The sequence below is a fragment of the Pan paniscus genome, chromosome 8, assembly GCF_029289425.2.
Source record: "Pan paniscus chromosome 8, NHGRI_mPanPan1-v2.0_pri, whole genome shotgun sequence".
NCBI classification, from domain to species: domain Eukaryota; kingdom Metazoa; phylum Chordata; class Mammalia; order Primates; family Hominidae; genus Pan; species Pan paniscus.
The window spans coordinates 73077468-73092604 of NC_073257.2; the positions used below are offsets into that span (position 1 = coordinate 73077468).

Consider the following 15137-nt stretch of genomic DNA (forward strand, 5'->3'; position numbering starts at 1 on the left):
TACCTCCTTAAATATGTCTACCATTCTTCCTCTTGCTCATATTTATCTCCAGGCCACAGGTCTTCTTGACCAGCCTCTAATATACTAAGTCGGGTCTTGTCCTCTGGTCTTTGCACATACTTAGCCTCCAGATGCCATTTTCCTAGTTGTTTGCTGGACTCACATCTTCACTTAATTCATGTGGTGAGACTTATGCAGGTGTTCTAGTCAACAGCCCTGCTGAAGTCTCAGCCAAGAGCCTTCAAGTCTTAGCTGAGGCTACAAACATTGTGGAGCACAGACCAACTATCCCCAGTGTCTTCTCCAAATTCTCTTAATTCAGGTCTCTATTCAAATAATACCTCCTTGGAGAGAATATCTCTGACTACCTTTGTTTAAAATGATATTCTTAATCATCTTCTATCCTCTTCTTTTTTTCCCTTTCTAGCACTTACCTGATAAAAATACATATTAGTTTGTTAGTTTTCATTGCACACCTCCCACAAAGGAATGTAAACTCCATAATGATAGGGACATTGGTGCCTAGAGAAGTGCCCAACACATATTAGGCAGGTATCAGTGCAATAAATATTTGTGAATGAATAAACACTTGACAGTTATGCCACTAGTTCATTTTCGCAGAGCCATATCAGATGCTATTGTACAATCTCAGCCCTCTTTGCCCTTAAACTTTGCCTTGGATTGTGCCTCAGAATCCCTCATAACACAATCATGCATTACTGATCTGGGTCGGTAGATGAGATGAAACCAATTTTCCATACCTGGTCTATAGCATTAATTTGGGTATGTTCATTTATTGTTGTATTGGTATTTGGGTGTGTACAATCAGATACTAGTTGCTCTGTGAGGCCACAGACTGAGTCTCATACTATTTTTGGCATATAGAAGTTCAAAAAGTCCTAGATGGATTGAAATTATTTGTGATAATTTTCAGATCAAGCCTTTGGCAAGGCAGGAGGATGGCTGAATCAAGATATGATCACCAGGCTTCCCAAGATAAGAGGTAGATAATTGGCACCACACTGGTGGAAGAAATTTCCAGAACTGACGGAACCGGTTACCTCCCTGCAAAATAGGGTGAAGATGAGAAAGTCAGTTGGGAAGGCAGAGATTTTAGGTTATAGGACGTTCTGTTTGAACCTCAGTAAGATTTGGAAATTGTTTTCCATTTATCCTACCACAAAACATCTAGAACTTCATTTGCATCATCTGTTTGCATATGTTCCGATATTGGTCAAATGGAATTTCTCTAGGGCCAGGCCTAGATGCTTGGGGTGAGGGAGAAGGTGGGAAGGGGAAACTGACAGCTGTAATGTATTCTCCAGACTTGAAGATCAATGAGCCTGTTATTAGGTGGTCTGTTTTAGGAGAAATGAGATCTGAAATTATCTTTAACCTGGCAGGCTTTCACTTCCTGGGTAGATTTCAATGGAATCTACCTCTTAATCTTTTCATGGCTTTCATCTGAAGGCCTTGCTCATGCTGAGTGTTTTTAAGACAGGACAGAGATCCTAATTGGTTGTGATTGCAATCATTTCTCCTTTGGAACATGCCTAGTCGAGAAGAACATCCCTGTGGAAACTGAGAGATAAATGCCATTTTTGGAAAGAGCTAGTTTCAACAAAGATTACTATTACATATAGAAACATCATTCACCCATATTACCAATGTATCCATCACTCACCCAAACTGTGAAAGAACGTAAAAAGATACCCACTAAAATAAGTTCAAATGTTTACTCTCCCTCCCCTCCCCCAGCAAACTGCAAGATCTAATGGTCAATAAAACCATTCTATTCCCAACATAAATGCATGAATAAGACGAGAAAGATGATCCAAGGAAAGATGTTGCCTTTCCTTGCTGCAGCTGGCAGGGTTGCTTAGAATTTGGGCAGTTGGAGCTGGAGAAGATCTTTGTTAGTTTATTAAAACTAGGAGTCAGGTCGGGTTCTACATGGGCTCTAAGCAATGACTTCCTTCCTTCCTTCCTTCCTTCCTTCCTTCATTCCATCCTTCCTTCTTTCCCTTCTTCCTTCCTTCCTCTTTCTTCTCTCTCTCCTTCTCTTTCTTTCTGTCTTTCTTTCCTCTCTCTCTTTCTTTCTTTTCTTTCTTTCTTTCTTTTTATTGAGATGGAGTCTCACACCCTTTTACCCAGGCTGGACTGCAGTGGCGTGATCTCGGCTAACTGAAACCTTCACCACCTGGATACAAGTGATTCTCCCACCTCAGCCTCTCTAGTAGCTGATACTACAGGTGCCTGCCACTATGCCTGGCAAATTTTTGTATTTTTAGTAGAGATAGGGTTTCACCATGTTGGCCAGGCTGGTCTCGAACTTCTGACCTCAGGTGATCCGCCTACCTCCGCCTCCCAAAGTGCTGGGATAACAGGTGTGAGCCACCATGCTCAGCCTTTTAGAAAGAAAGGGCTCTCTCTCTCTCTCGCCCTTTCTTTTTCTTTCTTTTTTCTTTCTTTCCCCTTTCTTTTCTTTCTTTCTTTCTTTTCCTTTTTTCTTTCCTATTTCTCTCTCTCCTTCCCTTTCCTTCCTTCTCTTTTTCCTTTCTCCCTTTCTTTCTCTTTTTTCTTTCCTCTTTCTCTTTACTTCCTCTTTCTTTCTTTTCTCTGTCTTTCTTTCCTTCTTTCTTTCCTATTTCTCTCTCTCCTTCCCTTTCCTTCCTTCCTTCTTTTTCCTTTCTCTTTTCCTCTTTCTTCCTTTCTTTCTTTTCCTTTCTTTTCTCTCTTTCATTCTTTTCCTCCCTCCCTCCCTCCCTCCCTTCCTTCCTTCCCTCCTTCCTTCCCTCCTCTCTCTCCCTCTCCTCTTTCTTTTCTTCTTTCTTCTTTTGTCATATGGTGGGTGAAATAAAAATCAGGCAGAAAAACCCATGGAAATCAGGCTGTTGGTATTTAAATACAAGTTTTAAAAGTCTACCTCCCATTTTTAGTTTTTGATTCATTTCTCCTGGACTGATTCTGTGCATGTGTAGGGTGATGATGGGGGTGGTGGAGAACTAGAATTGCCATCCTGGGCTTTTTTAGAAAGAAATTGCTGTAAATCTATAAAATGCTGTGTGGCAGAAATTCATTTAGGTTCAAGTAAATCATGAAATTTGTTTTGCACAATTTAGAGGAAATTTAATGAGGCCCTTTCAAATAAGCCTTATGTACATTATTTGGGGGGAGTACAAATAATTATGTTTTAGGTTCTATAACTTTGAGACATTAATTACAGTGAATTTATTTTTTGGTCTTTAAATTGTTTTTTTTTTTTTTTGTTTTTACACAGCGGCAACAGAGGATGCAATTTTTTTCATCCGTATTTATTTTTTGTCTGCTGATAGTGCACAAAACTTCCATTAGTGTGTCCCATCAAATAGTCTAGGTTGTTCTCAGATTTTCAAAATAGAGGTTAGTGCACAGATCAATCTGAGCTCCTCCGTGGGGTCCTCACATTCCCCCCTTTTTTTTTGAGATGAAGCCTTGCCCTGTTGCCCAGGCTAGAGTGCAGTGACATAATCTCAGCTCACTGCGACCTCTGCCTCCCGGGTTCAAGTGATTCTTGTGCCTCAGCCTCCCGAGTAGCTGGGACTACAGGTGCCTGCCACCATGCCTGGCTAATTTTTGTATTTTTGGTAGAGATGGAGTTTCACCATGTTGGCCAGGCTGGTCTTGAACTCCTGACCTCAGGTGATCCGCCCACCTTGGCCTCCCAAAGTGCTGGAACCACAGGCATGAGCCACTGGCTGGTCCCTTGCATCCTTTTAAACTTGTCTGGGTGCCCCTTCCCAGCTTCTGTGTTCTTTGGTTTGCCTTTAAGAGTCCACATTGGAGACTCCCATTGCAGGACTCCTCGTATGCTGCTGCAGCTGCTTTCCCTGCCTCCGGCCTGAAATGCCTGGAGTTTCCATTATCCCCTCCCCCTCCACTGCCTGAGCACTTAGCCTTCGACCACCAGTGCAGGAATATAAAAGCCCCCTCTATGGCATAGTCTTTACTCCAGATCACCCCTTGAGACCAGACTGAGTGGGGCTTCCTGGCTTGGCTTCTCACCCTTTCCAGTCGCCCCCTTACTTACTGGTCTCATGGAAGGGCATTTCTTAAGTGAACCACTTGCTTGGGAATCTTCACCTCAGGCTCTGTTTCTGGGGAACTCACTATCCTCCCCATAAGGCGCGGTTGTGGGAACTAAATGAGACAAATGCAAACAAGGCACTTATCACAACGCATGGCCGTAACATAGACTCAAAAATGTTATTATTATTATGATGAGTCTCACATCAGTTTTTTGGACACTGGTAGAGTGGTGCCAAGACTTACAGCATTGATCCATCCAGTTGGCCATGGAAATATTTGAATAAAACGGAAACATTTGAATAAAACTGAAAGAGCATATAAAAGTGCATCTTAACATGCCTGAGACCTTGCCACTGGGGTAACTATGCAAATATAAGCAAAAAAAGAGCAAAAGCAACCAGCGGAACAGCATTTGCTGAGGAGAAAGTTCACATTAATTTTTCTTTCTTTCTTTTTTTATTCTTTTTTGGATTGTTAAGCCCATTTCTCTAAGAGTTAAAAATTTCAGATGACTACTTATTTTATTTTATCTATTTTTATTTATTTATTTTTGAGACAGAGTCTCACTCTGTTGCCCAGGCTGGAGTGCTGTAGTGGGATCTCGGCTCACTGCAACCTCTGCCTCCCCAGTTCAAGTGATTCTCCTGCCTTAGCCTCCTGAGTAGCTAGGATTACATGTGCCTGCCACCATGCCCAGCTAATTTTTGTACTTTTGGTAGAGATGGGGTTTTACCATGTTGGCCAAGCTGGTCTTGAACTCCTGGCCTCAAGTGATCTGCCTGCCTTGGGTTCCCAAAGTGCTGGGATTACAGGCTTTAGCCACTGTGCCCGGCTTGACTACTTATTTTAAAAGAAATCTCAGGTGTATAAAGAGAAGTGATATCTTGGTGACAGTTGCAAAGGGGTCCAAACCTGGTAATGGGAGAGGGGCTGAGAGAGAAAGCATAGTGATTTCAGCACTCTCCATCTAATTAGGTGGCATGCTCTGTGGGGGCACAGGAAACTAGGAGATAGGGATGTTTTATGTCCAATAAATAATTTATCTAGGACTTCCGAGACAGTTTCAACAATCTCCAAAATTTGTACTGGAAGCTTACTTTTTCTTTAGATTTCATATGTAAAATAAAATTAGAAGATATCCTTCAACACATGTGCACAATCTCACTAGGGAATTTTTCCTCCTGCTTTATTAAGGTATAATTGACGAATTAAATTGTATATATTTATAGTGTGTAATGTGATGCTTTGCTATCTGAATACATTGTGACATGATTAAATCAAGCTAGGGAAGTTTTTTAAACGCAGAAAAACAGGCATCTTAGTATTCAAGGAACTCTTTAGAAGTCATCTTGGCCTCTTGCCTTTCACGAGGGTCAGATGATACAAAAGGCCAAGGCCAGATGGGATGGAATAACTCATTGTAATAGGTAACAACTTTCACAATCAGGGAAGCCTCTTGAAGCCTCTCAGATGGCAGGAAGCTAAACCTAGTTTCTCTTCTTGCTGGTCAGAGGAACCAGTCTCCAGGCTGGCCCATAGCCTTTCAGATTCTTTGCATATTGTCTTAGTGCTAAGGTAGGGAAAGATTTTTGTCATTGAGTTCAGTGTTCCCTTCCCACACATGCCTATCACCTTGGGAGGCTTTGATTCAGTACATCTGGAGTGGGACCTGGAATTCATTTTTATTTTTTCTGAGACATAGTCTCGCTCTGTCACCCAGGCTGGAGTGCAGTGGTGTTATCTCGGCTTACTGCAACCTCTGCCTCCCGGGCCCAAGCAATTTTCCTGCCTCAGCCTCCTGAGTAGCTGGGATTACAGGTGTGCACCACCACACCCGGCTAATTTTTGTATTTTTAGTAGAGACAGGGTTTCACCACGTTGGCCAGGCTGGTCTCAAACTCCTGACCGCAAGTGATATGACTGCCTTGGTCTCCCAAAGTGCTGGGATTGCAGGAGTGAGCCACTGTGCCCAGCCTGGAATTCATTTTTAGATCTGGACCCAGGGCATGTACAAGAAGGCTCACTGTAGCGCCAAGGAATGGGAATTGGCTAGTGGTTCTATCACCAGTGGAATGGAGGAACCACATGGGGTGGATGCAGCCTATGGGAGGCTAGGCAGCCCTGGAGAGCCATGGACTAGATGCACACATTGTAAAATGGCTGGATTTCCAGAACAGTGTGGAGTCAGAAAAGTAGATAGAAGGAAATTTGCTATGTAACACCATTTGTGTAACAATTATGCACAGGCAACAACACTGTATATAAAGAAACCCACATGTTTAAAGACATACATTGAACAGAAGATGGGAGTGGGTATTTTGGAAGAAAGAGAAAATATAAAAAGAGAGGGCCTTGCGTTGACTGAGGATGACAGTGTGACAAGCACTGAGAAGCATGGCTAACTAGAATTTTTGCATCCAATCTTCAAGAAAAGTAAGAAAAAAATGATTGGGAGCAATGAAAACGAATTGCTCCCGAGTGAATCAGTGGTTCAGCCAAGCTCAGCCCTGAAGTGGGCTGACTTTACTTAATAGAAAACATGGAGGCCCTAGTGAGGGGAAATGTTCTCTTAGAAAGGGTCACCCTTTCTTCTTTTCTCCCACCACCCACCTTTCCCTCCAGCCCATTATTATTAATAATAATTATTATTTACCTTACCATAGCTCTTATTTTCTAATTGTTAAACCACTGTCGTGAAGCACTAAGCAGCAAGGTCAGCATTTGGTTGAAGAGACTGGCAGGAAAAGACCACACTGCTCTCTTCTGCAACATGCATGATTGTCTTCTCTCTTGGATTTTTGGCCTTGGTTTTGGCCTTGAAAACCAAGGTCAAAAATGCTGAGCACACAGGTTCCATTTCATTTGTGTTTCGCTTCCATTCACTAAGTACTTATTATGTCCAAGGTACTTGGCATATGGGTGCCTTACCTAAGTCATCTCATTTAACTTGTACTGAAAACTCAGTGATATCTGTTCCCATTTTCTAGATGACTAAAGCTTAGAGAAGTTGTGTATCTTTTCACATGACAGTTGAACTTAACCTTCCAGGGGAGTATCACCCTAATTGGGACTACCATGAATCATCAAATCAAAGGATATATTTATTTTTTATCATATTGGGAGGGAATTTTAAGAATAGTCAAACTTTGGTTGGCTTCCAAGTGGAAAGAAATGAATCAAGTTCTGTCCTTATCAATTGCCTGTAATATCTAACCATTCTTGTATTTGGGATTGAGAACATATTCAAAGAACTTAAATACTCCTTCGAAGCATGGGGCCACATTTAGGTAGCACCCATTTCATCTATGTTCTGTTGTAAATCCATGTCGCTGTGGAAACTGAACGACAGGAGAGGCAAGTCGCTTCACGTCTGCTACTGTTGTTGATAATTCTTTCACGTCTGTGGATATGCAACTGCATGATCGCTTGGTTTCCACCCAAGAGTTATCTGTTCATAAATTACTTTCATATTTCATAGACTACAGCCTATAAATATCTAACTGATGAGCACCTGTATGTTAGCCCAGTAAAAAACTATGCATCTAAATGGCTCAAGTAAAAATATCCAATTTAGAAGCACTGTCAGCACAAGGGAGAATTTTCTAATGCAGCCAAGGGATATAGCATTACTTCTACAGAAGTGTAGCTTTTAAAGGAGGTCACTAGTATTGCCACACCAGTGTCTTCACTTCTAAGTCTAAACCTTTCATGATGCGTATATCACCTGCTTCCTAATTGGAAATTCAAGAAAGCTGTCTTCATCATACAATAAATTAAGTCGAGGGATATGCAGTAATCTCTCGACTTAATTTAGCACTTTGAAATACATAATATATCTTTGGCTCACAGTGTTTAATTCAATTCTGTGTCTTTCTTCAGTGGCCCTTTCCCTCCCTCCCTTCCTTCTTTTTTTCTTTCTTTCTTTTTAAATTGCCCTTTTCTTCATTATGCTGTTTCTGGTTACACACACATAGACATACAACACAAATGCATTCTCTCTGGCTAACTTTTACCTCTATGACTTTTATGCAATAGTCACATTCTTCTAGAAAAGAGAAATTATTGCTATTTGCCCTCTAACATCCAACTAGGAGATCTGTATCTATCATCTATCTATCTGTCTATCTTCTATCTCTCTATCTATCTATCATCTATCTATCTATCTATCGTCTATCTATCTCTGTGCCAATTAAAAAAAAATACAATTCATGAAAAGGGCAGGCAAATCTTCAGCTTGCAGGCAAGCATTCATTCAGAAGTGCTGAACTCATAAAACTGTTTCCAAACTCAAGATTCACTTTGTTTTTTTCCTCTGACTAGTAGTATTTCTTCTGCCTAGCCAATGTCATAGTGATGAAAAACTGAATTTTGACAACTAATATACCATATATTGGAAGCAAGCATGAAAAAATCTCTTAGAAACATTAGACTTTTGCTTCTGAGTGTCCATAATGAAAATATTTGAGTTCCAGCTAGACCAGTAGGGTCTGTGGTTCTCAAAATGCCAGTATAGGAAACTTTGCTGAAGTTGTATAAAAGAAAAAGAATGCCAACATAAGGGTGCTGACATCCCTGATGATTTGCCAGACATTACTCCCAGAAACTTAGACCAAGATTTTCTAAAGGTAAGAAGAAACTGGTATACTTTATGTAAAAGGTGCCATGATTGGGACCATCCACCTCTAAAAGGTGGAAATGTGTTGGACATCTCATTGTTTTCTTTTCACAGCTATTTCTTACAGTGGTCAGCACCTTCCCATACAGTTATGGGTAGCCTGTCACTCAGAAAAGTCCCTCAATGACATCTCACTGAGACTTTCTTCCTTCTGAGCTTGGGTAAACATTGTATTACCTAGAAGTCCAGAAATTGTCCAGATATTTTCACAAAGGCTTTCTCAGACCTGCTTTGCAGGAAACTTTTCAGGAACTCAACAACTCAGACCTATCACTCAACTGCTGGCAGAAATTATCCAAACCCAGATTATACTAAGTCCTGTAGGATAGTTCTAGTTTCTCCCCCAACCCGCTCTCTGGCCCCAGGCAGTACTATGTCTAGTGACATACTGTATTAGCCAAGAGCAAAGCACCAGGCACTTCATTTACATTATGACACTGGAATCTCTGCTGACAATACCCAATACAAAAATGACAAGTCATTCAAGCTGCTTTGTTACTGGAGCATGCACAAGCCCCCATGACCCAGCACCCTTAATGTTTTGATAGTTTAAAAAAAGCTGTTAAATCACACACACAATATGATGTCTGTCCTTAAAACAAAACTGGAGGCATTTTATAGCTAAACAATTTTATTGGCTTTTTGTGAAATAAAAAACACACAACAAACCACCATGGTTAAAGGCCATAATCAGCATCAACCAAATGAACCAGCCACTTGGTTACAGTAGCTGATAACAACACTAGTGGATATTATTGCTTATACCCCAAGTTCATTTATACGTCCATTATATTTTGGCAAGATTACAATCAAATGGGAGCTTTGGTTGTAAAATTTCAACTATGACTACTCATTGAAAACTCAACTTCTACCATTTTATGATGGGATACATGTCAATTCTTCTGCATCTTGACGTTTATCCTCTCCTGTCTCCTTTCTCCTTCCATTAATAAGATTTACAAGCCTATTGAAAAAAATTAAGATGGATGCATTTGTAACTATCCCTACTCTACTGCCTCCTCTTTTGTCATGACAAGGTGATGCATTTCTGGGCCTCTCCTAAGATTTTCTATCTGGTGTTTCCACTGCCAGTAATAAATACCCATCTGTAATCTAGATAGATTTTCAAATGCATATGGCTGTCAGCATTGGGGTTTGGACTCAACTGTCTCATTTCCATCTTCTGAAAAGCTAGAAGAAAAAATAAAAATAAAAACAAAATCAACAGTCCTTGGCATTGGTAACTTGACCTCCCAACAGAATGAGCCCCACCCCCTGCCACATTAACATACCATGGCAGGTGTGGAGCTGTGGCCTTGAAATGCTCTCTGTGTGTGTGTATGTGTGTGCTGTAACATTTTAATTTACAGAGAAGCAATGACTGACTGCCTCACGAAAGCTCCCCTGCTGTCACACTTCCTAGTTTAACACTGAAAACTCAGAATGAGAAAGAGTCAGAACTAACTCACAATAGCACCATTTCCTAGACTCTTGGAATTAGATTCCTTTCCGTGTAGGAGAACGCAGGCGCCCAGCCTCCAGCTTTGTGCTTTCACAGGCTCCCAGTGCATTTCAGCAGAAGTGGGTGGTCTGCCTTAGCCTACTTCTGCAGCAACATGAATTTTCCCTGGGAAGAGTTAAAAATATGGGTCTTACAAAGTGAAGTTGGCCACAGGTGAGAAGCCTGAGGAAGCCTGTTTCTGGTGGTGAGATGTGACAAGCCTGTAGATGGCAGGAGGGAGTCCAGGGACCTTTTCCCTTGCCCATCTCAATTCAAGTCAGTGAAGAATCTGCATGCAGAAGCATGGCAAGTTCAAGGAATACTGAGAGATGTAAACCCTAATACAGCAATCTGAACACCAGCGCACTAATGGTATCTTATGTATTCAGGTCCACCAGTGAGTTTGCCCTGGATAATGCTGGGATTTAATAAGCCCTTCTAATGATTATAAAGATTGTCCTCTTAAAACTAGACATTGGAAACAACAGAATATTTGATATCACTATATTTTACATGGCACATATAACCATATAATTACCAGCACTTAACACGGCAAATATTGTAAATACACATTCTTGGAGTTGACTTTGTAATTACACCGATGTTATTCAACAGAACAAAGATTAAACACTCTCCAATTTGCACTTTGGGAGATTTCAGTCCCCTCCTTCCTTTCACAACAAAAGGATAACCCTCTAATTACGTAATAATGCTCGGTGGTCATGTGGGCAAAGAGAATCACAGGGTGACTTCATAGTCAATTGTGGCCTGTAAAATAAAGTAATACACAGTATTTTCATTTCAACAAAATACAACAGACCATATAAAAATATTTTCCAATTTGGAATCAGAAACATGAAAGCTGGATTTTTTTTCTTTGTATAAAAAGAAACAAAATAACAGACTAAAGTTTATTAAGCCTCCTAACAAAAAAAATATACATATCAGTTTAAGGAATGCAGTGAGAGTCAGCTTCCCTTTTTGTCCAGGCTCATTGATGGTGAGCTTGTGCTTTGATCCTAACAAAGATAAATGCACAAAAGTGGAGGAAGGTCAGTGCCCGAAACCTGAACTATGTCGTATCTCTAACAAGACGAATTTTACAGTAGTGCTTTGAAAAGTGGTGGATCAGATTACCGATTGGTTTCTGTTTTTTGTTTTTTTTCTCTTCCTCTTCAGGCCACTGCTGGAGATGAATTCCAGAAGCACCACTTTCGTCTTGAGCGATGCTTATTTAGTGCAATATCTTCCTTCTCTCGTTCCCTTTTCACACGCTGGTAGTGATCTTCTTCCTTCAGGTACCACACAGGGGGCCAGCGGTGCCGCTCGAAGTATTCCTGGTTGTCTGGTGAAGGAAAGATGCAGACCATAAGACCTGCGGTTCATTGATGCCTTTTATGTGCTAGGCCTTGAGCTTAAAGCTTCTCAAATATCCTCTCAAAAACGTGATGCGGCAGAGACTGTGATTAGGGCCATTTGCAAAAAGTGACACTAACGTTCTGAGAGGAAGAATCTCTTACCTGTAGTCATGCAGCTGGGCACAGAGAACCTGAACCCAGGACCACCTGATTTCAGAGTCTAAGCCTGCTCCTAAGCTTGTCTCCCTAAACAAGGGGAAGCCCACCACCTCTGCACTCTCTGCAACAGGGCACCCTGGACTCTAGCCCACCCAACTCCCCTCATCATCAAGTTCTCCAAAGAGAATTCCCAGCCTTCAATTCCTTATGTCATCTCACATTAATATGTGACCACCAGCCAGTCTCGAGGAATCATCCATGAGCTGCCTGCTGACCATGTTCCTTTCCAGGGACACAGAAGATAAAAGCTTCCATGAGAGGTGAGGAGAGCTGGATGAATGGGGGCCTCACACAGTCTCACCTGCAGATTTTGATTTGATTTCCTTGCGGAACTTGGAGCATACACTGTTGTAGTTGGTGCAGATGTGGTGCAAACACCAGGCGGCCAACTGGTGGGCATTGTGAAACTGCAGAAAAGTGAGCAAAAGGAGGGTAAGACTATTTTCTAAAGAGGGGCTACAAAGAAATTGGGGAAGCCATTTTAAGGGTGAAAAGAAATGAAGGGCTTATATAACTAATTCGGTAAACCTCTTGTTTTGACCTCAATGTTTTGACTTTGGCCATGGCTCCAATGCCAGCCAATGTAGTGCTGGGCACACCCCTCCTTTCCCTGCTGTCATAGGTGCACAAAAATAATTAATATCGAATCACGAGCTTAAAGTATGCCTCGCCCTCCCGCCCTCCCCTGCCACCTGGCCCTCTAGTGCTAAACAACCGTGGCCTCTGGAAGGCACCAGCCCAGAGCAGAAAGCAGCGATGTCATCTCTGTTTAAGGAAGCCTTGGCAATGGAATACTTCGTGTCGCATGTCAGAGCTCAGCTTGCTGGGGCCAAGATCCGAAAGAGGAGACTGCAGAATGTGTGACTGTCCTATACCTCTCCTTTGGTTACATAAGAAGAGCAGGCGGTATGGGCAGGGTGGAGAGATCCAGATACTCCACCCTTCCATTCTAAGTAATGCTCAGGAAGGTGGCAGCGGAGGTGGCTATGATTAAAAAAGACTAGATCCTCAAAAATCAACTATCTACTCCCCCATTCCCTCCCCAGACCTGGTGGGCCTGCTGCGATCCCTCACTTTCTGTCTGTGCCCTTCTCTGACTTCCCTTCTGTTATCTGTTGCTCTTGATGTTTCTTTGGTCAGGTGGATCCCTAGAACCTACAGCATGCTTCCTCTGTGGCCCCATATCTCCACTGTGAGGCCAATAGAAAAGCCAGAGACCTCAGAAACCCACTCAAGAGACTCACTGAAAATCACAACCCAAACATCAGAGACAGTTTTAGCTGGTGCTTCCAACTTCTCTTGCTGTTAGATTTCTCTCTGAAAACAAGACTGGGGCAGTGTTCTGCCAGGTGGGTTTGTTCCAGCTTGAGAGAGCCAATTGTGTGCATTTCTTCCCTACTTTGAGTTTAGTGACTTCATATGTTATCATCAGCCATGATGGGAGTATTTATATCATAGAAATTGGCAAATGCAACAGATTGGGGTCCCACTTGCCCTCAAGCTGACTGTTAAACACTTACCAGCACATCACTAGGTTAGGGTCTAATGAATGAGCATGGGAGAATCCATCCTAAGCTCTTCCTGCCAAGGCTTGTCAGGGCTTAGCAATAATCATATTATTTCCTTGTAGTGGGTGTGTATGGGGGTAAGGTGGGAACACAGTGCAACAAACAGACACAACTGCAAATCATTCCCTCAAGTGAATGGCCCCAATATGAAATTCTGGATCATTACATTTTTCTCTAGGAGGAATACTTGCTGGAGAGAGTACAGGTTATAAACCATCCCCTGGAACTGTTTCAAAAGACCCCAAATTCCAAGTGTGAACAACCAGTTTTGATGGGGGCTTGCTGATTCGACTGCATTAGATGTCTATTCTCAGTTTCACTGTAATCCCTAATTGGATTTTTTTTTTTTTTTTTTTTTTTTTCTTGAGACGGAGTCTCGCTCTGTCGCCCAGGCTGGAGTGCAGTGGCGCGATCTCGGCTCACTGCAAGCTCCGCCTCCCGGGTTCACGCCATTCTCCTGCCTCAGCCTCCCGAGTAGCTGGGACTACAGGCGCCCGCTACGTTTGTGTCTGTTTCCCTTACTTGCCTATGATTGCCCTGGGGCAGAGGATCTACCATTTATATGTACACAGCCTTTGCCTAGGGCGGTGCCTGGTATTTGGGGAGAAAAATAACAAATACTTGTTGAATGCTAAGTCATAATGAATAGGTCGCTGTAAAGTTCAATTCCGCCTTTTCCCCCTTTTGCACCAGAGCAATCTCCTCTGGCCACAGTAGGAAGGGCCTGAGCAGCACCTGCTGGATGCCACCTCCTCTCCCTGAAACCACCTCCTTTCCTTTGATTGAGAAATATTGATTTAAATGGACTGACCTAAGACTTAGTAAGTCATTGTCTTAACAGAAAGAGGGAGCACAGGAAGCCAAACCCAACAGGCCGAAGAAAAGACTGAGGAATTTATTCTTAGTTTCCTCAGAGTGTAAATTCATTGTTAATCAGCCTATGGCAGGGACTAGATAATTCTGCAGATGTGCCTGGCATTGTAAGAGGGCTTACACTCTTCAGTGCTCGCTCTTGAACATTCTCTCCCACTTCATTCTCAGAATAATCTGTAAGGTTGGTAGGATGCAAATTGTCATCCCATTTCCTGTGGGTGAGGAAAGTGAGGCAGAGTTTAGCTTGTGCTTTGGGGAAGTTACTCCATGGTGAAGCTGAAGCTGAATCTTGGACCTTCTCTGGAAGAAGAGGGCAAGTCTGTATTGGGATTATGTTATTACAATCTCAATATTAGCAACTTCTGACTTTAGAAAACTCCAGAACAGCTGCAATGAGATGTTCATTAACAGGGGAGGCACTACGGGGCTTCATGGAATTCTAGAAACTGTCTCTTCTTGGCCAAATACATGTCCAAGAATTCAAAGAAGGAGGAGAGACAAAACCTCCCCCAAGTGATTTTCCTACATATGAAGCTGGTGCCTTAGGGGACAATGGGACTGGCATGGGGGTGGGGACCGTTTTGTTTATTCAAATGAAGCCCAGCAGGCTGAATGGTACATAAAAGGTAAAACTCTCAGATCTTCTTAGTGTACACAGGGGGCCTCTGTGACTCAGTGGTGACATCTTTATTTAGACAGATGCAACAATGGAATGTTTTATCAGCATTAAATGAACTGATTGAACACACTTAAAAGGTAAAAAGCAAACGGTTACAAACCTGAGCCAATTCCAAGTAAGAGAGCACTTCTCCGTCAATGCCCACGCCACTCATGGCGGCTTTGGTCAACTCCTGAACGGCATGCTGTTCTGGGGA

At 42.2% G+C, this 15137-nt stretch overlaps 1 protein-coding gene across 36 annotated transcripts in view; it reads right to left on the reverse strand.

Annotated features, from left to right (window-relative positions):
* Positions 1–768: 768 nt before the first annotated feature.
* The window catches only part of RHOBTB1 (Rho related BTB domain containing 1), a 141200-nt gene continuing 126831 nt past the window's right edge, over positions 769–15137 (reverse strand). For 22 of the 36 annotated variants that reach the window (XM_055092856.2, XM_055092853.2, XM_055092857.2 and 19 more), the window contains 3 exons: positions 15042–15130; positions 12123–12228; positions 9357–11589 (listed from right to left, as the gene is read on the reverse strand). In XM_055092856.2, coding sequence (XP_054948831.1) covers positions 11420–11589; positions 12123–12228; positions 15042–15130 — 365 coding nt within the window. In that variant the 3' untranslated portion in view covers positions 9357–11419. Of the gene's footprint in view, positions 1066–1825; positions 4180–9356; positions 11590–12122; positions 12229–15041; positions 15131–15137 lie in introns of those variants that run through there. The other 14 variants (XR_008619933.1, XR_008619935.1, XR_008619936.1 and 11 more) reach the window with 4 other exon arrangements.